Below are 24339 nucleotides of genomic sequence, written 5' to 3' on the forward strand. Positions count from 1 at the left end.
TGAACCCAAACAATTGGCTCTAGGCAGGGAGAGTTGGGTTCTACACTCAGCCATGCCGAAGGACAGACTGACCGAACTTACTATCACATCTGCCATTCCTATTCAGATAGTAATGGGAGTGAAGGGTGGAGAGAACTCCACATATCAGCCTTGCAGATCTCCATGGGAACGGCTTGAAAGTAAGCCAACGCTGCAATGGCTCTGATAGAATCAGCCTTGATATGAACCCCATGACGAAGTCCTGCCTTGGCATAACATAGAAATGACAACAGAAAAGGACCAAATGGTCCATCCAGTCTACCCAGTAAGTCTGTTCCTTATAGGTTTCCCCATGCTTATGTTTCCCAGACCATAAAAGTCAGGGCCCTCGTTGGTTGCTCTTTGAATCCCGTTCCCCGTCTCTTCCCCTCCCCCGGTGCTTATCAGTTTCCCACACTAGCCCTCGTTGATTGCTGTTGAATTCAATTCCCAGTTATGCCTTGCTGTTGAAGCGGAGAGCAATGTTTGAGTTGATTCACAGTAACAGTCTTGTTTAAGGGGTAACTTACTGCACAATTAACCTCTCAACATCCAGTGACAAGGCTTGGAGGTTGGGATTGCGGAACCTGCACTGATCTTGCATGACGAGATCTGAGGAAGTCCCAAGACTGATTGCTTTCTGGATGGACAACTCCCATTGACTTACTGCATCAGTAAGTTACCCCTATACTTGTTTCCCCACACCATAAAAGTCAGGGCCCTCACTTGCTGAACGAATCCAATTCCCCTGCTGTTGAAGCAGAGAGCAATGATGGAGTTGCAGCAACAATATCGAGGCTTAAGGGTAATAACTTGCACACCATGACGTTACTGCATGCACTCTTTTATTCATTTCCATCCTTTAGGGTTCCAAAGTATTTATCCCATGCCCTTTTGAATTCTTTCACTGTTTTTGTTTTCACCTCCTCTGGAAGGGCATTCCAGGCATCCACTATCCTCTCCATGAAGAAATATTTTCTGAGGTTGGTTCTGAGGCATCCTCGGAGTTTCGTTTTGTAACCCCTAGTTCTACTGATTTCTTTCTAACAGAAAAGATTTGACGTTTGCACATTAAAATCTTTTAAGTAGCTGAAGGTCTGTATCATATCACCCCTGCACCTTCTCTCTTCCAGCTTTTAAATATTCATATCCTTCAAACTCTCCTCATAGGTGTTCTGATACTGAGCTAGCCAACTGGATATTATCTGTTTGGCAATGGCAACGCCCAACCTATTCTTATCAAAAGAAACAAAAAGTTGGGTGGACTGTCCTATGGGCTCCTGTCTACTCCGGATAGAAGGCTAAGGCTCGCTTGCAGTCCAAACTAGGCAGTGCTTGTTTGCCTTGGTGCGAATGGCGCATGGGAAAGAAAATTGGCAGGGTGATTGACTAGTTAAGATGGAAATCCATCACCACCCTAGCAGGAACTTAGGGTGCATATGCAAGACCACCCTGTTATGATAAAATGTAGTGTCAAATGGATAAGTCACTAAGGCCTGAAGCTTGCTTACCCTGTGTCCTGAAGTGACTGCTACCAAAAATATGACCTTCCAAGTCAGGTACTTTTAGGTCACAGGTGTGCATCTGCTCAAAGGGAGCTTTCATCAGCTAGCACCATGTTGAGGTCCCAAGACACAGCAGGAGGCCTAGGGGAGGATTTAATTGGAGCAGGCTCCGCATGAATCGTTTGTACAGAGATGGGTGTACCATCTATACCATGTTGCACTAAGATGAATGCTGATGGAGTGTGTTTTAAGCCAAGCAGTTTTTATGTGGGACAGGAGAAAAGAGCTAGGTCTTTCTGTTCACACTGCATGGAAAACCTCCTCCATTTCAGTCCATAGGACTTTATGGTGGAAGTCTTTTTAGAAGTCACCAGGACCTGAAACACATCCTCAAAGATCAAGTGGCTGCACAATTAACCTCTCAACATCCAGTGACAAGGCTTGGAGGCTGGGATTCCGGAACCTGCACTGATCTTGCATGATGAGATCTGAGGAAGTCCCAAGACTGATTGGTTTCTGGATGGACAACTCCCATTGATGTGGAAACCAGACCTGTCTCGGCCAGTGAGGAGCGATGAGGATCATAGTCTCTCTGTCCTCATGAAGCTTCAAGAAAGTCTTTATCACTAAGGGCATCGGAATGTAAGTAAGTTTAGGGGTGCAGAGACACTTCCAATTCCCCTCCAACTTTACTTTGCAATCCTAAGTTCAGGAAAAGACGTGTTCTCCTCAGAATTAGACTTTTATCAGATTTGGCAGGATTTAGCATTTAGAAGATAACACTTCCTGTCTCTAACATCCTGGCCACTAAGCACCAGTTTATCCTAAATAAACTTCTGTGCCATGGATAGTTTCAACATAAGATATGCCATACTGGGTCAGACCAAGGATCCATCAAGCCCAGTATCCTGTTTCCAGCAGTGGCTAATCCAAGTCACAAGTACCTGGCAAGTACCCAAACATTAAATAAATCACAAACTACTATTGCGTATTAATTAATAGCAGTTTATGGATTTTTCCTCTAGGAACTTATCCAAACCTTTTTTAAACCCAGTTATACTAACTGCTATAACCACATCCTCTGGCAGTGAATTCCAGAGCTTAACTATGTGCTGAGTGAAAAAGAATTTTCTTCAATTTGTTTCAAATGAGCTACTTGCTAACTTCATGGAGTGCCCCCTGGTCCTTCTGTTATCTGAGAGAATAAATAACGGCTTTATATTAACTTAACAAGATCCTATTCCCATCGCAATATGGGTTCCGTAAATCACGCAACACGGAAACCCTTCTCATTTCACTTACTGACCATATTATCATGGGGTTGGACAAAGGACACTCCTTTCTGTTGGTCCTGTTAGACATCTCGGCGGCATTTGACACCGTCAACCATACCATCCTGCTGGATCGCCTAACAGACATTGGCATCTCCGGATCAGCCCACAACTGGTTCAAGTCCTTCCTCAGCAATAGGACTTTCAAAGTCAAAATCAACAATAAAGAGTCACCCCTAACTAAATCAACTCTTGGCGTACCTCAGGGTTCCTCCTTATCTCCTACCCTCTTTAATATTTACCTCCTCCCCCTCTGCCAATTGTTAACAGACCTCAACCTAATTCACTATCTGTACGCAGACGACGTGCAGATTCTAATACCGATAACAGAATCAATCTCAAAAGCGCTCACCCATTGGAACAACTGCCTTCTATCCATCACTAATCTACTCAACAGTTTAAACCTGGTTCTTAATGCCTCCAAGACAGAGCTGCTCCACATATCCTCAAACGAAATCAATATCTCCCCACCATCTCCACACATCTCTCACATTACTTGCAAGCAGGTTAGAGACCTTGGGGTAATACTAGACAATCGTCTAAACCTTAAGAAAATGGTCAACACAACCTCCAAAGACTGTTTCTTCAGATTACAGATTCTAAAACGACTTAAACCACTCTTATTCTTCCACGACTTCAGGACAATCCTCCAAGCGCTACTGTTCGCCAAAATAGACTACTGCAGTGCCCTTTTCCTAGGCCTTCCCAAATCCACTACCAAACCACTGCAGATGTTACAAAATGCGGCTGCGAGATTGCTGACCAGTACCAGCTGCAGCGAACACATCTCTCCCATCCTCAGGAACCTACACTGGTTACCAGTTAATTTCAGAATTCTATACAAATCAATCACCGTAATTCATAAAACTATCCATCATCATCTTCAACTCGACCTGGAAATCCCATTCAAACTCCACTCCTCTAACAGACCAACTAGAGATACTCTCAAAGGCACCCTGAAATTTCCCCCTACTAAAGCTTCACGCCTCTCGATGACCAAAGACAGAGCTTTTTCGATAGCTGGCCCATCTATCTGGAATAGCATCCCTTCAAGTCTCAGAGTGGAGCCTTGCCTGTTAACTTTTAGAAAAAGACTTAAAACCTGGCTCTTTCACCAAGCCTTCACCGACCCACCAGACAATCACTAGTTGTCCTTCACGCTTACCTGTTATGATGATTATACTCACGAATGGACTCTGACTCTCCCAGGTTAAAGCACCATTAAGCTTTAACCCATACGCCCTATGGCATCACTTCATATTTATTTCCTACCTTATCTTCTTTCCAGCTTGTTGCAAGCTTCCAAGTTCTCTTCCCTGTTGATTGTAACTTTGACTCATTCCTACTTACTGTTTATCTTTCGTTTACTTGAATAGTTACCCCAGTTTTTTATTCTTGTTAATTGTAAACCGATCCGATATGGTTATTTACTATGAAGGTCGGTATATAAAACTGTTAAATAAATAAATAAATAAACTTGTTCAAGTCCTTTTATGATTTTGTAGACCTCTATCATATCCCCTCTGTTGTCTCTTTTCCATGCCATAAACCTTAGCCTGCTTTATATATTAATACTTATGGCTAACTCTCTTACCCCTGGTCCCAGCTTCAGGCGATATCCCTCTGTTCACCTCTGATGCAGACAGTGGCTGGAGGTCTGGAGAATGTGGGCAGGGGAGAAGGCTTGCTTCTGGATCTGGTACTAGCAGAGCTGCTGGGCTGCTCTCAGCCCTTCATCCTCTCAGACTCCATGTCACTGTCCGATCCTAAGCAGGACATCTCCTCTCCCTGGTCTCCTGGCCACAGTCTTCTCCCTCCTCCATAGCAGGGGGTGTTGGGCTGCATCGGGCCTTCTGTTTCTCCTCTCTGCTCCTGGCTTATACTTTTCATCTGATAAATATGCATAAGCTCCTGCATAATCATGTAGTGGGAGATGGGTCTTTGCCGCATTACAGGTCTCTTTCCCCCTCCTCTTTTTTCGTGGGGGGGGGGCCTGCCAAATCAGTATGCCAAGCTGTATACCAGAGTTCGTATTGTCTCCGTTTCAGAATGCTCCTCCTTCATCCAAGGTTGGGGGTCCTTCTGTTCTCTGGCCTTCTTTGGCCAGTCCGTGCCTCCTGCTTAGGAGCTAAAGTTGCTGCATTGTCTCTCTGCCTTGGTTTATTCATACAGGTTCTTCCAAACAGGCAGATTTTGATAAGTATCCTTCACTGATGGTTTAAAGTTCTCATCTGGGCAAAGTTTCTTTTTTTTTTTTTTTAGCTGTGACACTATTTTGGCCTGTCAGTATACTGGTCCGCATACTACTTTGGCTATTATGATTCATATTTGGTGCTGTCAGTGGTAAAACATGGGATATCTCCCTACAGGAAGATATGTGTACAGAAGACCCTTGCCAATGGCAAGGATATCTGAGGCTAGTTTGCTATCTGACCTGGACAGGAAGCAGAACTGAGGTACCTTTAAAAAAGGATTGGATAAGTTCTTGGACGAGAAGTCCATTACCTGCTATTAATTAATTTGACTTATATAATAATCACCGCTATTATTAGCAATGGTAACATGAACTAGACTTAGTTTTTGGGTTCTTATGGCCTGGATTGGCTACGGTTGGAAACAGGATGCTGGGCTTGATGGACCCTTGGTCTGACCCAGTATGGCATATTCTTATATTCTTACCTTCCTGGTGGAGGGGGATGCGAACAGATCTATGTCGGGGCTCCACCAGAGGCAGAATATCTGATTCGCTTCTCCCTGGTCCAGGGACCACTCATAGGATTTGATGGCTCGACTCAGCCTGTCCCCTACCACTCTCCATCCTGGACAGGTTCATGGCACTGAGCACCATCCCATGAGACAGGATCCACGACCAGATCTGGATTGCTTCGTGACACAGGAGGTACAATCTTGTGCCTCCCTGCTTGATGACATACCACATGGCCAGTGGGTTGTTGGTCTGGATCAAGGGCAACTTTGTTGAACTGTCAACCTCTGAAAGCCCATAGTGCATACCTGATCGCCCGGAGCTCCAGGAAGTTGATTTGACGGGAACGTTCCTGAGTGGACCACAGACCCTGGGTACTGAGCCCATCCACATATGCTTCCCTCCCCCCACCCCAGATGGATGCATCTGTGGTTAGCACAATTTAAATAGAGAGATTCTAAAAGGAAATCCCCTGATCCAGACTGGAAAAGTACCCGCCCCCAGGACAAGGTATCCCTGAGAGGCATGGTGTCTCAGATGCAATCCTGGAAGCTCTAAGTGGTTTGGTGCCACTGTGCCTTTAGGGTCCATTGGGCTCTGTGCCTGTGTAAGTGTGCCAAGGGTGTGACATGGATGGTTGCGGCCATGTGGCACAACAGCCTCAACATTTGCCAGGCTGATACCAGCTGGCTCTGTTGAACTTCTGCCACAATGGTCGCCAAGGCAATAGCTCTCTGGCCCAGCAGAAAGGCCTTGGTTAAGCCATGTCTAGCAGGGCTCCGATGATGTCCAGTTTAGGTGATGGACTGAAATGGGACTTTGGGTAGTTTAGAATGAACCCTAGTGACTCTAACACCTGAGTGGTCAAGCACATGGGACCTGGTGGCCCCTGCTTAAAATGTACTCTTGACCAGCCAATTATCCAGATATGGGAAAACATGCACTCTGTCTGCGGAGGTTCACTGACACCATGGCCAGGCATTTTGTGAAGATCTGTGGGGTGGACGAGAGCCCAAATGGCAACACCCGGTACTGGAATTGTTTTCCCATCACAAATTGGATACTTCCTGTGACCGGGGAAGACCTCGGTATGGGTGTATGCATCCTTTAGGTCGAAGGAGCTTAGCCAGTCCCCTTTTTGCAAAAGGGGGATCAAGGTGCCCAAGGAAACCATCTTGAAATTTTATTTTTTTAGAAACTTGTTCAAGGCCCTCAGGTCTAGAATGGGACGGAGTCCTCCTGTTCTGTTTGGAATCAGGAAGTACCTGGAGTAGAATCCCCACCCTGTTTTGGTGGTACGGGCTCAACCCCTCTGGCCGTTAAGAGGGAGGAGAGCTCTGTTCATAGTACCTCTTGATGCACTACTAGCCCCCAGGCACTTAGGGCAATTTGGCAGGATCCCCAATAGATTTAATTGGTACCCTTGGCGTGCAGATGACAAAACCCACTGGTCTGAGGTTACACTGGGTCACTGGGTTTGCAAAGAATTGCATCCTGCTCCCAAAGGGAGGGTCCACTGTCCCAGGTATGGGCAACTGGCTTACACTCCCTACAGCCCAGTCAAAATCCCATCTCCAGAGTTGACTGAGGAGCTGGCTGGGGCTTGGGAACTCTCTGCTGCCTGGGAGAGCCATAGAAGCTCTGATGGTGTCTATGGGATCGAGGAGGTAGAGGATAGTACTTCCTTTGGTGAAAGACTTTCTTGGCCTTTGCCTTGACAGCCTCCTGGAGGAGGACAGTTCTGGAGTACTGGTAGAGAGTTGTTGGAGGGTTTCATGATGGTCCCGGAATTGGGCCACAGCATCTCTCACCCTATCTCTGAAGAGATTCTCTCTAGTACGCAGCATGTCAGTGCGTCATTCCTATCCCTCTGGGCGGAGATGCGAGGCCCGCACCTATGCCATTCTGCGAGCACCAATTCCCGCTGCAGAGAACCTCAGTATCATCTCGAAACATCATAGGACACATGGATATCGTGTTTCCTGCACACCAGACCCTTGTGCACTAGCAACATGAGGGTGTCTTGCTGCTGAGGAAGCTGCTCAGCCATCTCCTGCACCTGCTTCCAATGTCCCATGAGTATTGGTTCATGTAGAGCTGGTAGGAAGTGATGCAGGCAGTAAGAATGGCACCTTGGAACACCTTCCTCCCACGTGCATCCATTGCGCTGTGGTCCTTTCCCGGGGGCACCAAGGAATGGGTAAGAAAGTGCTTGGCCCTCAAGGGCAGAGTCGACCATCATTGATTGATGAGGCAGCTTATCGAATCCTGCAGTATTCTGGATGAGATAAACCTCGTCTGCCTTCTTATTAACGGGAGGTACTGTGAAGGGGGTGTTCCCAAATCCTCAGTAGCAACACCTTAAGGATCTCCTGCATCGGGACCACCACCACAATCTCCTTAGAAGGCTCCATGAATAGGAGGATCTCAAGCATTTTGTACTTGGTATCCTCTTCAGTCAAATGTGGGAATGGGATGGCCTCTGCCATCACCCTCACAAACCCTTCAAAGTTCAAGTCCTCAGGTAAAGGCTTCCTTCGCTCATCTGGAGGAGAAGAGCCTGAGGGGAGACAATCTGAGTCCTCGTTGGAGGACTCTATTTGATCATCCTCCCCCAGGGGTCATAGAGAGCTCATCTTCACTGTTTGCCACAGGCAATGCGGCCCTAGATGCTCGGCCTATGTCCAGAGGTCAGGCAATGATGGAACTGGATGGGGACTACAGGCCTCGGCATCTCTGCCAGCCTCGGTGGAGCTTCCTCCTTGGAGGAACCAGCAATGACCACTGTAGCAGTAGGAGGAGGCCTCTGTGCCAGCTCGGTTGGTAATGCACCAATAAGCACGCTGAACTTCTCCAGAAGCGATACAAGGATGGGTGGCACTGGTGCCACAGGACTGAAGCCCTGCAGCACCCTCACCCAATGCCATTTGGCATTGATACTTCAGCTCCTCCTTGAATGTTGCTGATGCCAACACCAACTGGAAGGAGGGGTGGCTAGATCTTCCTTGGACCTGTGAGGGGGATTGGTGACTGGCACCAGGACCGGTGGAGATCATCGCAGACCCTGGGCATCGATGGATGATGAGCAGTCCTTGCCAAGGGGTCGCTTTGGGGGCATCACGACAAAAGCTGGTGCATCCCTGTGCCTGGCATTGTGTGACGGGGACTGGTGCCAATGCTTCTTAGGCTTCCCTCGATGCTCGGCCTGGTCCTCCCCTGGTGCCAAGGCTAACAAATCTGGCATCCTCAGACTGGAGGAGATTGACAGCAGAAAAACCACGAGGCTCACAGCTTCACGGAAAAAGATGCATAGTATGTGGACGTGTAGTATAGGGCATGTCAGCGTGCCTAGTTAGTTTCTAGAAACGTTGACATAAGTTTTCTGCATCATGCTCCATCTAATGATGTTACCCATCTGTGAGGACCACTATCCTGCTTGTCCTTGGAGAAAACATTATCGCTGATACCCTTCTCGATGACTTCCCTCTGAAGGGTGTTGGATATTGAAAGCAATGAAGACCCATCTGCCTCACTGGATTTTCCATTGGAAGGAAATGTTTTTGCCTTTGATCAAATCTTTTTGAGCAAGTAGCCAAAAAACTTATTTCCCTTAAATGGCAACTGTATGAGATGAACCTAGGAATAGAGATCAGCAACTGTGGTGTTAACCATAACCCATGTTTTACTACTATTCTGGTGGCTTTATATATTTCCCTGGTTGACAGGGAAATATATGAAGAATGTGTTTACCACTGTAGCTTAACATACAGGATGGAATTGGGATCTGGCAGGAGCAATTCGACTGTTACTGCTCCCCTTCCATCCCCTTTCACCTCCTACTTACTATAACCCACTAGATCATTGCCTTTGAAGGGCCTGCTGCACAGATCACCATTTGCAAAGCAGCCCATTAATTTCACAATGTTTTGTTTTTTTAAAGCTGAGGCTCCTTCCACTAGAATGGCCATTTCTGTACAATAGAGTAAAGTTTCTTCTGTCCATGAACCATTTTACATCTCTGATTTTTTTTTTTAAATGATCTTAAATATGAAGAATCCTGTCCCTTAAAAAAACAAACAGTGCTTAAAAGGGAATGAATAGGTTTTTCCTCCTTTTGCAAGTACTTCCCAAAGTCTATGGTAACATTCGTTTAGCAGGATCTTATTGGTAGACTTCTTAAGTAACTCTATATAACCACCTTGCAGCATACAGGATTAGTGTGAAAAGGTACAAGATTCTGACCCAGGTGCAGGTCTTAAGTCAGCTAGTCAACCATGGAAGGATTAAGACAAGAAAAGCTTGCCTTGGGTAACTCTAAGGGCATTGGTGATTAGGTTCAAGTACTGGGATGGAAGCCACTAGGATGGATGGCACAATTGTGGCCAATTAACACACTCCAAATACACCAGCGAGATGATTATGGACATTGCAAGCTGGATGCTGCTTGCCATTAGGTTGAAACATTTTCAACTAGTGAATTGCCTAAGAAAATGTATCCCATGAAGGCTAACAATTTTATTTTCGAAACACACATATCAAAATCCAGGCTGTCGTCCCCCCCCCCCCCCCCACCCAAAAAAAAAAAAGCAGTATGGGTTACCTGGGATCATCTTAACCACACAGAGTCACAGTAGGCTTCAGCTGCCTGCCAGCACAGAAAAATATCTGGTTTTAATCCAACGGTGGGAACAGACCCCTTCAGTAACGGCGGCCAGCTTGTCGAGAAGCACTGCTAGCTACCTAAAGCTTACAATTAGAACATCTCCTTGTAAGGTTATCCCTCTTTCACCCCCTCAGTGGAAGGATTCCATCATTTGTAGCAAAAGACTCTGATTGAGAAAATCAAATCATTTGTTGTCATCGATCTGGCCAAGCTGGAATCCAACCTGCTGCCATGTGGAGCTGAGTTCCGCTGTCAGCAGGCTTCCGGGAGCATCACTACACTCACCAGTCTTAGCTTTACCAGCAGCTTCGTGGGAATCTAATATCACAAGTATCATAGTTTCTGCTGCTCTGCAAACCTTCGCCTGTATATAATAAGAAAGCTGACAGTGCAGCTTCACTCGTTGGAGACCAGTAATGTTGGGGCACCAGATCATGGTCAATCCGGACAGACTGGATTGTCCTGCTTTCCCTAGATTAAATTATTACAAGTCTATACATGTAGTAAGGAAAATCCAAAACTGGATCAGCTTGCCAGGACAGACCTGACTTGGTTTGCAACTGGCAACCGTAGCAAGAGAGACAGCCTAGTTCCACAAGGATGCAGCTGTTTAACGCTAGATTTCATTGGTCTTCAGTGGGAAGAGGAGGAGGAGATAATGCAGAACAGTGATTAATCTCCAGAGAAAGGAGAGAAGGATGGAAAGTTGAGCTAGGAAGAGTCATGGGGTAGAAGCCTCACTACTTGCAGGATCATATTGCCCATTCTTGCTGGCTCCAGTGGTGAGATTCCTTGGTGAATATTAGTTGGACAGTTTGTATTTTACAACACAAGAAGAAATAGGTCTATAACTCAATGGTTTCAATTTAGCTGATCTGTGCAGTTACTGTGCCCCTTGTGTTGCTACTGCAGTGAACTTTTACGAGACTTGTGCTGAGGCAAGCAACTCTGAACATGAAAATGACCAAGGGGGAGGTGTTGCAGGGCAAAATAAAATTGTTTAAAGATGTGTACCGCATGTTTTTGATATTCCATTCTGTGTGCTCTCCTCCTAAACAAGTTACTATGGTGGCTGCATCCCAGATTAATTCTGAGTGGTCATACACACAGTGCCTGTGAAGTTCTGCACAACAGGATGGTCCCAGAGATCAGCGTCCCATCCTTCAGCTGGAGGAACAGAAACAATCCTAGTTTCATCATGGTAAATTTTATTATAATATGCATAAGATTATTTATTAAAAAATATCTTAAAGTCCACGTAGGTAATAATACACTACATGATATGTTATAGTAGAACTACCTTTTTTAAAAAAGACAATTTAATCATTTATGATTTTTTTTTTTTTAAATTACTAAGGACAAGTAAACTAAGTTGCTGTCTTCCTTCATAGCGGTTTTCCTTTGGACTGCTGTGTGTTCAGCGTGTCTGGTTTTCTACACCTTGCCATAAACCACCTCCAGGAGTGCAGCTGACTCCCACTTTTCTCCTGTGGCCTATTACAGCCTCCTGCCTTCCTCAGTCCTGCTGTGGTTGCTTTTCACGGCTTACTGAGCAGTCTGTCCCAAAGCAAGTTCTGTAGCACAATAAAGTACACTCTAGCTCCTGGCCCTAATCTGGAAAGGTTCTCTTGCATTTTAACAGGTTTACAAATCTGGCTCACTCCCTTTACTTAAGTTAGTTTTTTTGCGCGATGGTGAGCACTGAGCTGAAACTTTGAATAAAAATACTTAAAAAAACAAAACAAAAAAACAAACAGATGAACCAAATTTTGTAAAATATGTTTAGAGGAGGCTTCACGGTCTGTGTCTACTGGTAGAATCTAATTTCACTTTCCCTACCACTGCACTCGCGGCCGTGTTGGTGCTGAAATACTCATGGCACACTTTCCTGTGTTCATGGATTCTATGCTGAAACCAGGGAATGAGGAATCTGAATCAGGGAACTGAACTGTTTGCAGACAGAAAGCAGCATGGGTAAGTTATCTTAGGAGCTCTCACGGCTGCTTTACATGGCCTTGGTCTGGTTTATAGGGCAATTAGAATAGGGGGTTTGCCTCTGAATGGAAATATGTATCATGAATATTGAGTAGGGTTGTACAGAAAACACCAGCCCTAGCTGGGGGCCATGAGGCCTGGTCCTGAGATGCACTGCTCTAACCCCTGCCTACATTGAGTGAACTGCACCCTGTGTTTCTGCTTATGGTGTTTAACAAACGTTAGTTACCATTGCCGTGCGTGGCAAGAAGCCCAGTGACGCTCGCGTCTGCACATGTATTCAATCCATGAACAGCAGGGCTCACTGGCTATTGTTTTGTTCCTCCCACCTGCTACCATTGCCCTCCACGTAACGTCCTGTCTCCATGGAAGGGTCCTGGTGCTTGCTTCACTGATCCTATAAAAAATATCTTGTTTTCCTAGTCCCTTCATAGCCGTGGCAACCTTCTGCCAGTTACAAGGGTGGCACAGACTTTAAGCTGAGTGGCTACTCTTCCTGTCTCTTCCCTGTGGGCCAGTAGGTCCATAGCCATTTACGATGGGGCTTTGGTGTGCTGTAGCAAGCAATGCTCTAAAAGCTGTCCCCAATGCTTCAAACCCTTCCGTCAGCAGCAGCCACCTATGCCTGGCTCTTAGTAAAGAAACAGAGCATATTAAAATAATGAACTGAATGTTTTGCTGTTCTTTCTGAATGCAGTGGTTTCCTGAAACCTTTTTTTTTTTTTTTTTGCACTCCCTAGGCCAGCTTAACCACGACAAGTTTCTCCCTCTCGAAGTGTTTCCTGCCAGTGGAGAATACGGTGATTTCCATCTACATTATAGCAGGGGCCTTGCTGGTGGTGCTGATGGTGGCTCACTGTCTAATCCCACCCTTACCCTTATCTCAGCACATCAGTAAACATAAGCAAATGTGAAAGCTGGGGCTATGCATTGTGTATGGGGGAGCAAGACACCAACCTGGGGAAACAGGTGAACATGGAAGAAAAATGGAGCCTGTGAAGGAGCTTCAATGGATTGTTAACCTTCTCTGTACCGAGGGAAGCCCCTAATGGGGGAAGAGGAGGCTGGCTCTGAAGACTACAGCATGAAAACAAGATTTCCTGTTGCACAAATAAAACCAATATTCTACATTGAATCGGATTATTTTGCTTGCTAGAATAGACCAGCACATTTTTAACAAATGTATTTTATTAAAGGCGGCACCTGTACAATATGTGACTCCTAAAAATTAAGGAGAGAACTTTTTAAAATTTACTTATAGCCTTGTCATTTGTTTGTACTAGAAAATCCTACAGTAGCATTTATTCAGCACAACCTACAGCCTCCTCCTCCCATCTTGCATGCCTGGCTGTGTTCTAGTAGGGGGCTGGGATAGCTTGCCATGCTTCCATCAGCTTCAGAGATTTCAATTTTAGCATTTTTACAGGAGCTGACCTTGCCGATCTCTAACACAGGCTTGGATATTGATTTCTAAGGTGTAGCACTTGGGCTCTATTTGTCTAGAGTTAGTCTATAAAATTTGTTTAGAGGCTTTTCTGACTGCATAACATTCTGAATGTTCTAAAAATTGTCATTGTGCAGATTATTTTTTTTTATGCCCATTTAAATTATTTACTAATGTTTCTTCAATTAGATATGGTATGATGGAACTTCTAAATCAGAAATAAACATTTGAACATAAAAACTAACCTAAGTTTGTCCTCCCACCCCATCTTCCATTCTCTCGCTCGCTATTATAAGGTGAAAGCTCTCTAACGTTTGGCTGGAGAGAGCAGCATTAAGGGACTGTACATCACAACAGAGCAGGGCAGAACCCAGTATAAAACTATTACAGTACTTGTTTCACAACCCTCCTAGGCTCTCCTCAAGGCAAAACAAATTATGAAAATAAGAAACCCCTCATTTTGAAACTGTTATGAGGCTCCAGGTCATCTCTCCATCCTAGTCTTCCTTCACCCGCAAAATGAAAGGCGAGAGCTATATTGTCCTCAACCTCCTAGTCCATTATTTAACTGCAGGCAGCAGGGGGCCAGGTTTGTAAAGAAAAGGCCTGCATTAAAAATGTTATAATAATGAATCAGAACAAGAGATCCTAGAACAGCCCAAATGTTAATTAGTGCCCTCCCTCAGCCCACCTGGTAAACCTTTTCAGCTTAGGAGTAAAGAATGGAACCAAGTCTGTGGGAAGTAATTATTTCTAAGGCTTCCTTGAACTTCTGTTATTGCAGGTATCACTTTCCCCCCCAACACTTGTACAGGTTATCGTGAACACAGGAAAAAGTATTTAGCCACAGAGACATAAAAGAGCTAGGTATAAAATCTAAAGCAGTGAGTGTAGTAGATACTATAAAGGGCATGCCTTATTGCTCCAGCAGCTCTTGCTTTGTTTCTGTCTATATATATATATTTTGTACTGTACCACAATGTGTTTTCAGAATTTCATTTGCATAAATTATTCAAGTCTGAGAAATATTCACACATCTCATTTCTATGATATTTAAAATAAAACAATTTTCTAATGCATCTCTTTATTAAAAGAGAAATAAAAATGCCATCTTGTAATTCTTTTAGGCCAGACAAGGTTTTTATACCTTTTTTTTGTTGTTGTTTTGTTGTGTTTTCTCTTTCTTGCTAATTGCTTGCACAAGGAAAGCCGCTGTTAGTAATAAAGACGGAGAGAGCGTCTTAGTCTGAAGGGTCCCTTACACATCCACATGTGCACTTTTGAAGGGCTACAAAGGACCCAAGAATTACTAAATACACAAGTTTCCAAACAAACAAACAAACAAAAAAAAGATCAAAATCAATCCTTGGTTCCTCCGGAAACACCACCAGGTTGCAAATTTGGACAGCTGAATGGATTCAGAGGTTTTAAAGCTGTGTGTGACCCAAAAAAGAAAAATAAAAAGACAAAAAGAAAGGCGTGTTACTGCAACAGCTGGTCACTGGAGGGCCCTACGTGTAAAGGTAAGTGGTTAATTTGCATAATTTATACTTTTTAAACTAAGAATTATATATATATATATATATTTATTTATATATATATATATCTATAAAACCAGGAAAAAAAACTCCTAAAGTCTACAGATAAAGTCCCTACCTCCAGTCACTGCTGCAGGTAAGGTTGACATCAAGCTGTACAGCGCAGTCAAAAACATACTTACATCTTAGCTCATTTTACAGGTACAGCCATAATCAAGGCACAAAGATCTTCTACAAGTATTTTTTTTCAATAAAGTTGTACAAAATAATATTACATTTTACAGTCTGTACAATATAATAAACCAGCAGTTAAAACAAACAAACCAAAATATCCCCTTCCTCCCCCCCCCCCCCAAAAAAAATTATATATATATATATATTTATATAGAGAGGACTAATGTCCAAGAATGACCTATACTAAAAAGGGTCATTTGTGGACAGATCAAAATAACATTAGTGAGGGTGGGAGGATATTTTTTTCTTCTCTGGTGAGACGCCATAGGCTGAAAGCAGCTGCAGTTCAAACGCCTGAGGTGTGCAGAAACATTTAGCCACAAAACCCCAGGGGTGAAAACAAAATTGCTTATCTTTTCACCATGCCTCTTGTCGTCTACTCTACTTCCTGCTCTAGGAACAGCTTAAAAGAGGAGGTCGCGTTCTATCCGTTGACCTGCAACTCAGCAATTGCTTAAAAAGTGTGACAGAGTAATAAATATTGTGGTGTTGCTACATTGTGTGTATACTTCCTCATCAGTATTTTTTTTTAATAACCTGATACAAAGTGCATTATTCTTTTATTTTTTTTCTCTCCCATCAAGTACTCTTCAGTGTCATGTTAAAAAAAAAAAAAAAAAGGAAAAAAAACCCAAACAACCCCCCACACAGGGATAGGTCTGAACGCACTGCCATTTGATGGCCAGGTCCAAGACTACACGAACCATAACCCGCTGGGAAAAGCAAAGATAAAAACAAGCGGGTTACTGTTCATTCCAAAACTACGGAGACAGAGGTAGCCGAAGGCTTAGTGGAATGACATAGAAGTGGCATATCAAAATAAAGCACACATAAATAAGATAAAGCAGAAAGCACAGGAGTCGGGCTGCAAACCAAAATAAAAAAACAAAACGGGACAAAAAAAAAAAAGAAAATCAAAGAAAGACTGACAAGTACTTCCTATGGGCTTCTTCCACCCTGTGTGGGGGATTAGCTAAAGAGAGAGAGAGAGAGAGAGCGGCTGAGGTGGGGAACGGGACGAAGAGAATTTAAAAGCACAGGCTTCCGGGGTGATGGCCATCACAAGAGTTCATACTGGCGAAGGTGCATTCTCTGAATGATGTCTCGACAGTCGTTGAAAACCCTGCGAATGTTTTCTGTGTCCACTGCACAAGTAAAGTGTGGGTAGCAGTAGTGCCGGCCGTCCCCACTTGCTGTACTTATCCTCTGTAAAAGAACAAATTTAAAATGTAAAAAGAAACTTGAGAAGTAGTGGTTTTTAACCCTCCCTAAGGTTACACGCCCCTTTCGATTTGATTTTTTTTTTTTTAAATACCCTATTTTAACCCTCCTGCTTTGGCAATGGTCATCATCATCATCATCAGGTCCCCAATCGGGGTCAGGTGGCAGGACGTTAATCCCTTCCCCAACCATTCTGTACACAGGTAACTAAAAGGCCAAGGGACCATCCTCAGCTCATAGCTCACGCCGTTAGCCACCGCACCACTGATACATTATCCGTGGATAGACAGAGCTAACACACAGTATGATGCTTTTTCTGGAAGCAGCATAAACTTTCTTTATAATTAGGGTTCCTTATTCTGAGGGCTCTGCGCCTGTAACCTGCTTACAGGACCTAATGGGAAGCTACTCTATGTCACATAAGTCTATGATAACAGCTGCTCTGGGAAGGGGACATTTTCTCTTGTTACCTGCTTCCATTTATATGGAAAAAGTTTTTTGTTTTTTTTTTAATTTACTTTAAAGTAATTTTTCTTCAAGTCCGAGTTGGGTTGATTGAAAGACCTCTACTAACACTGGATCTGAAACTGTAAAACTACTCAAAGTAGTAAATTGAAAATAATTTATGATAAAAGCTCCCTTTACAGTTGTGTTCCCATGGAAATTAGGTTTGAGGTAGGTTTCTAAATAGATGCCTTATTTACAGCCCTGTTAAGGAATTCTATTAGCGACAAAATGCCGCAGCGCACATCTTCTCTGCCTATGCATATATCAAGTACAAATATACGTGCAATACCTCTGTCTATTATACGATAATGTAAATATGCCAGAGGACAATAGGCTAAATCTCAAGCCCACCAATTATTTTAATTTATTGTGTATACAAAAACATTTCTAAATTTATACAATACAGTCACTCCACAATCATACTCCATATGGAGTATGATTGTGGATCAATGAATTGTATTGATCATATTTTAGAATTCACTCTAAATGTATAGACACCTCACACATGACTGTATTGTATAAATTTAGAAATGTTTTTGTATACACAATAAATTAAAATAATTGGTGGGCTTGAGATTTAGCCTATTGTCCTCTGGCATATTTACATTGTGCATATATCAACACAGGCTTGATCCTGCAAGTGGCGGTTCTCTTATGTATCCACATTTGGATTTTATTTGCCCAAGGACTTGAATTGGCCAATTGGACTAAACAATTCAGTTGAATGACGCCTGTTGGCTGAGCAAGGTGCTGGAACTGGCCTCTGACAGATCTAGAACATTTCCTTTGACCACTGTGTTCAAGGCAGACGGAAAAGGCCTTTGCTCCTCCTGCACCAGGGCCTGCACACAGTAAAACTGAGCCAAAGCTGCAACAGGAGAACGAGGATCGTGTAAAGGCAACGGACAAAGAAGGCCCAGGCTGTCGGGCAAGGAGACCGTGATGGCTTTGGTCGGCGTGACGCCCGTTGCAGGTGTCGCGCACCTTTTGGCCCGATGCAAGAAAATTTGAACTCAACGGCCACCCGCATTGGAACTGCAGTCATCGGAGCGGAGCACCTCGGTCATACTGCATCTCTAAGAGGAACCCAAGGGGCAGCACCTCTCCTAGCCCAGAGCCTCCCTCCCACAGCTGGGCTGCCTGATTACTCCAAATTATTGGCATCCCATGAGGAATCGTTCTCACTTACTAAGAATTCATCACGGATAAAGAACTTGGCCCTTGTTACTTTGGGATCTTCTCCTGCATCTGGTGTTGCTGCACAGTGAAAAAGAAAACAAATACAATATGTCAGGAAATCTGTGTAATAGCAGTGTGGCCTGAGTTTGTTCCTCCTTCCACACCCCCAGAGCGCAGAGATCTTCATTTTGAGTCTTTAAAAAAAAAAAAAAAAAAAAAAGTTTGTCTTGCGGCCATCATGAGCACATAGGGGTAGATTTTCAGATGAGCGCGAACAGCCTACTTTTGTTTGCGCTCCAGGCGCAAACAAAAGTACGCTGGATTTTAGTAGATACGCGCGTAGTCGCGCGTATCGGCTAAAATCCTGGATCGGCGCGCGCAAGGCTATCGATTTCGTATAGCCTGCGCGCGCCGAGCCGCGCAGCCTACCCCCGTTCCCTCCTAGGCCGCTCCGAAATCGGAGCGGCCTAGAAGGGAACTTTCCTTTGCCCTCCCCTCACCTTCCCCTCCCTAACCCACCCGCCCGGCCCTGTCTAAACCCCCATCCTACCTTTGTCGGGGGATTTACGCCTCCCGGAGGGAGGCGTAAATCCCCGCGCGCCAGCGGGCCTCCTGCGCGCCGGGCCGCGACCTGGGGGCGGGTACGGAGGGCGCGGCCACGCCCCCGGGCCGTAGCCACGCCCCCGTACCCGCCCCCAAAACGCTGCTGACACGCCCCCGCAACGCCGCGCTCTCCGGCCCCGCCCCCGACATGCCTCCCGACACGCCCACTCCGAAAACCCCGGGACTTACGCGAGTCCCGGGGTTCTGCGCGCGCCGGTGAGCCTATGTAAAATAGGCTCACCGGCACGCAGGGCCCTGCTCGCGTAAATCCGCCCGGTTTTGGGCGGATTTACGCGAGCAGGGCTCTGAAAATCCGCCCCATAATGTTGCACACATTTATTGGGATAATTTATCATTCTCACAGATTGCATTGCATTTTTGTTTACCTTCTTATTCATCTACTGCAGCCTTCCTCGCTCAGAAGAGCGCACAGTTTTACTCTCAGGTGGACGCACATTTTTGTGCACAAATGTTACTCCCAATGCGGTAAGGATTTTGGAATTTTGTGTAAAACTGTGCGTCCTGCTTAGCGCCCTCGCATGCAATTCCCACACAAATGCAGGCACTAACTATTGCTCCCAATGCAGAGAGGTGCATTGGCTTAACTCAGGGTTTCCTAGCGCAAGAAATTTTACTCCTGGTCAGAGGTGGAGTCAAGTTTCCAGCGCTTGCATCAGTCCACGGGCAGAAGCTGCAGGGCCCAGCGCTGGGACCTGCAATCGGGATTTATGTGCAGAAAACACACTTTGCACACACAAAGCATGCTTCTGGCGTGCAAAAAGTGCTTTCTGCACCAAAAAGCATTTTTGTGCACATAAATCATATTTTTGGCGCATAAATCACATATGAGAGACTTCCCCACTCCGTGAGTTTAAAATGTGCATTCAGTCTGTGCTCCGTGCACACATTTTCCAGTCAGCTCACTGGGTTAACTTCCGACATATTAGCATACAATTAACTTTCTGCATCGGGGGGGGGGGGGGGTAAAACATTTTCAGTCTGCGCATTAAGACAGTGTGCAGTGAATTTCAGTGCATAGTTTTAACCCTTCCTATGTTTCCAGCTTACAGTGGAACACGCTGGAATGCGACGTGCACTGCGCCTTCCTGGGGAATGACCTTCTCTGGGTCCATCGCAGCGGAGGGCATGAGGCCGGTATCTCTCTGGGCTTCCCTTCCTTCCCTCATGCCTCACCCCACACCTGCACAGCTATGTTCTTTCCTTCTCCCTTTCTCTAGCCTTTCTTTCACGTTGGGCCCCTTCTCTCTACTCCCCTTCTTTTGAGAGTAGTTGTCTCCCAGGCACTCATCTCTTCTTGTTCCTGCCCTCCCACTATTCTCTCTTCCCTCTAGTTTGGGCCTGAGCTATTACATGAAAAGGCTCAGGCCCTTCTGGCAGAAGAGAGAAGAGAAGAAACTGCCCATTGGGCTGCCTGCTAAAGATGGGGTGTGAGTTTTGTGCTGAGGGATGAGTTAGATGCTGCCTGCCTTGGCGGGCGGGTGGAACGGTCACTGTTGGGTATCAGCATGGAAGAATGGGTTGTTCGAAGGTAAGGGTCTGTGAAAGGCGTGCATGTGCTGAAAGGGAATGTATTTACTGCTATTCTTGCGAATGGCGCAGCAGTGATCATGTGTATCTGAGACCAGCTGCAGGAATCGGGAGACAAGACAGAACATCCTCAGCAGACAAGAGTATGACTGCAAATATAAGGCGCCTTTTAAACCCTTATTTTAAAACAATCCATCCAAACATAATACATAAACGTTATGAATAAATATTTAACAATAAAAAAAATATTATAAAGGCAAATGGTGTTTTCTTTGTGTTTTGTGAGCAGAAAAGTCCTGCTTTGTGTCTTTTTAGGGATTTGCATGACACTAAATCCTTTTAAGAGGCAGAAGAAAGTCCTGATTTTCCTTGATGCATGGCCAGGTTTTTTGGCTTCATGCTGACATTACAGGTTGAGTATGCTCGGTAGGCTCCACCTGTTCCAGTTTTGAATGATATCTGATGGTTCCAGAGAATAACAGTGGAGATATGACTGATAATATATTCTGCTAGCCAGAGCAGAGATCAACCTGAAAAGCCACAAACCCCATCCGTACCACAATTCCAAGCTGAATGACATTCCTCCAGAGACATTTTTAAAGCAAATTGTGAATGCAGGTGCTGTAGTCACTGAATATCTCCAGATCACTTTTATTTTTTAAATACCCAAGGAAACTGAGACCTTTTTACAATACTCCCGAGAAAACAATTATCCAATCTTACCATCGTCAGGTACAGTGTAACGCACAAATTCTGGAAAATAGTCTTCTATTTTAGACTTCCCTGCCAAAACCTTTTCAGCCAACATGTCTTGCTTGTTCAAGAACAAGATGATAGAAATGGTTCGTAACCACCTGTGATGAACAGAGAGAGAGAGAGAATGTTTTTTACTTTAATAAACTGAATAGATGCAGGGTGCAAAGAGTTCACAATTGCCTTTGATTTGGGCTTCTGATCCTTCAGAATCTTAGGAGAGAGGGTCTTGGCTGAAAACCTGCCAGGATCACTAGCTGCTGCAGTATGGAGAGCTGGTGGCTCTTCCTCTCAGCTAATGCTGAACCAATGTCCCAGCATGGTGTGGAGATGGTGCACTAGACTGCTTAAGCACCCTCTTCAGATATAATGGTAATCCAAGATCTTCTCTTCTGTGAGCATTAAACCTAGAAACATGATGGCAGAAAAAGACCGTATGGCCCAGCTAGTCTGCCCATCCTTCTAATTCATTTATCATTTTAGTTCCCATCACTTCCTTAGAGATTCCCTGTATTTATCCCCATGCTTTCTGGAATACAGATACTGTTTTTGTCTCCTGGCACTTGTCCCAAGAGAAGTGAGGCTAATCCCAGCATCATGGATAGATCCAGTACAGGCTGTATGATTCTGTACCTCCTGAAGCCCCCTGCATAAGCAACCTGCTGAGGTCCTACAAGTAGCTATTCCCCTAGAGAAAGCTAGAAACCCTGGCAACTCACAATGATAGTGTTTTAAGAACAATTAACATCACCTTTTCATTCTGTCTTTGAATTTCTACATTCTTGAAATTTTATCGATGCATATATGAATCTTAAAATTGAAACCTTAAAGAGGAAGGTCTCTAATAATTTTAATTTTGTCCCTTAAGACTATAAGGAATTGCCATACTGAGTTAGACCGAGGGTCCATAAAGCCCACCATCCTGTTTCCAACAGTAGCCAATCCAGGTCATAAATACCTGGTAAGAACTCAACAGTAAATAGATCCCATGCTACTAATGCTCAGTAATAAGGCTAGGCTTTCAACAAATCAGCTTAGTTAATAACAGTTTGTGTTCTTCTTCTGCAGGAAGTTCTCCAAACCTTTTTTAAACTAAGCCATGCTAACTGCCTTAACCACTTCCTCCGGCCATGAATTCTAGAGCTTAATTGTGTATTGAGTGAAAAAGAATTTCTGCCTATTTATTTTAAATGTGTTACTTGTTAATTTAATAGAGTGTCCTCTAGTCTTTGTATTTTCTGAAAGTGTAAATAACTGATTCACATTTACCCATTCTTTTCCACTCCTGATTTTGTAGACCTACATCATATCCCCCTTCAGCCGTCTCTTCTCCAAGCTGAAAAGTCCTAACCTCTTTAGCCTTTCCTCAATGGGGAGTCATTCCATTCCCTTTATCATTTTGGTTATCCTTCTCTGCACCTTTTTTAGTGCAATTATATCTTTTTTGAGATGAGGTGACCAGAATTGCACACAGTACTCAAGGTGCAGTCTCACTATGGATTGATTCATTTCTTAAAATTTAAAGACATGCAAAGACGGAAGGACTCAAACCAGCAATAAATCCATAGCACTTTGGGAGATTTAAGCCCATACGGTACCTTCAGTTGCTCATTTGGGTTGGCTTTATCAAGGATATATCTATATGTCTGCATGTGTGCCCCAGCAGACTGTGTGGCTTACTGCTTTACTACTAGAGCTGGAAAGCTGCATAATGTGAATTCATCACACAGCTCAGCAGGTTAACCCCGTGGTACTGTGATTCAGCAAAGACAGCCTTCTGGAGTCCGAGAGGTAAAAAAAACAGCTCAGATCAGAAAGGACATTTCTGACCTCCATAAGAGTTCTATGGAAAGGCTGAGGGATAATATGGATTTCTCTAAAGGTATTCTGGGTCTAGTAAATACATTTTGATGGACAGTGAGTGTACATATAGGCTGGTCTGTTCTTCAGTCCCCTGGAGCAACCTGGAACAATCAATAATTATTACACAACTGGTGAAAATATGTCCAGGTTTGGATGCTGGGTTTGATTTGATGAATTAACCCCAGGTGATTTTTTTTTTAGAAATTCTGGGACTGATACCATTGAATCTATTCAAAAGGGCATTCCAGGGAATACTGAAAATGTATTTGGCGCCACCAAGTGGCAAAAGCAAGTACTGACACTTGAAACAGAGAAAACTGTCTCTTTATTCTCATCCCAAACCATCAATCACTAGTGGTGAAGAAGCACTTTTGTTTTGGAGTTTTCAAAATATTTGGCCACTTATCTTATGAAGTCGTACCGGCAATCACTAGGTTAAAGCAGCGGGCTATGAACCAGGGTTCAAATCCCACTGCCACTCACTGTGACCTTGGGCAAATCACTTTTACCCTCTGTTGCCTCAGGTATAAACCCAGATTATAAGCCCTCTGGCGATAGGGGACATTTCTACGGGACCTGAATGTAATCCAGTTTGTAGCACTGAGAAGCAGAATATAAAAACTGAATTCCTCCAGCATGACCGGCCTTGTAAGAGATACTGCAGCATGAGTGATAGCTGGTGGGCAGTGGGACAGGAATGGAGCAGGCGGCAGCTGCTGTGGGTTTGGTCCGTACGTTCCACGCAGCTTCGTTGCTCTTCCCCACAGGTGTCAGTAAGAACATTACTGTAGGGGAAGGGGGGGGGGGGGGCTGGCCCGATTGTTTAATTGTAGTGCTGGCTCAGGGGTTTGATTCTGCTCCTTGGGCTGGCTGGGGAAGCAGTGCTCACATCCCCCGGGGAGGGGAGGGAGGAGGCTCCAGCTATTGCACAGCGCTAACACGAGGGCCAGTCTCCGGGTGCATGCGGGCGCTGTGACGGCTGGGCTCGGCAGAAGGGAAGAGAGGGTCATCAATAAATGAAGACAGTCCCGTCCCCCCCGGTCACTGCAAATTAATGTTCACGACACCGCTGCCCTGTGGAGGCTAATTCTGATTGAGCTGAAAGCGCAAAAGCAGAAGGAAAAAAAATGCTTGGGCCGAGGGAAAAGATTGGAGGCCCGAGCTTCTGCAGTACTGAGGGTTAACCTAACAGGCCGTGACTTTTGAAACAATCTCCATTTTAAAAAGAAATTC

General features: G+C 44.7%; 2 protein-coding genes across 3 annotated transcripts in view; one reads left to right on the forward strand and one right to left on the reverse strand.

Moving 5' to 3' along the window:
• The window catches only part of MPPE1 (metallophosphoesterase 1), a 116401-nt gene extending 102497 nt beyond the window's left edge, over window positions 1-13904 (forward strand). Inside the window, exons 8-9 of the mRNA XM_029590981.1 lie at window positions 11282-11422; window positions 12957-13904. Coding sequence (XP_029446841.1) covers window positions 11282-11422; window positions 12957-13130 — 315 coding nt within the window. The 3' untranslated portion in view covers window positions 13131-13904. The remainder of the gene's footprint in view (window positions 1-11281; window positions 11423-12956) is intronic.
• The window catches only part of GNAL (G protein subunit alpha L), a 554112-nt gene continuing 542662 nt past the window's right edge, over window positions 12890-24339 (reverse strand). For both annotated transcript variants that reach the window (XM_029590979.1, XM_029590980.1), the window contains exons 10-12: window positions 21214-21344; window positions 18350-18417; window positions 12890-16638 (exon numbers count right to left, since the gene is read on the reverse strand). In XM_029590979.1, coding sequence (XP_029446839.1) covers window positions 16492-16638; window positions 18350-18417; window positions 21214-21344 — 346 coding nt within the window. In that variant the 3' untranslated portion in view covers window positions 12890-16491. The remainder of the gene's footprint in view (window positions 16639-18349; window positions 18418-21213; window positions 21345-24339) is intronic.

Source organism: Rhinatrema bivittatum, chromosome 2, assembly GCF_901001135.1.
Source record: "Rhinatrema bivittatum chromosome 2, aRhiBiv1.1, whole genome shotgun sequence".
Taxonomy (NCBI): domain Eukaryota; kingdom Metazoa; phylum Chordata; class Amphibia; order Gymnophiona; family Rhinatrematidae; genus Rhinatrema; species Rhinatrema bivittatum.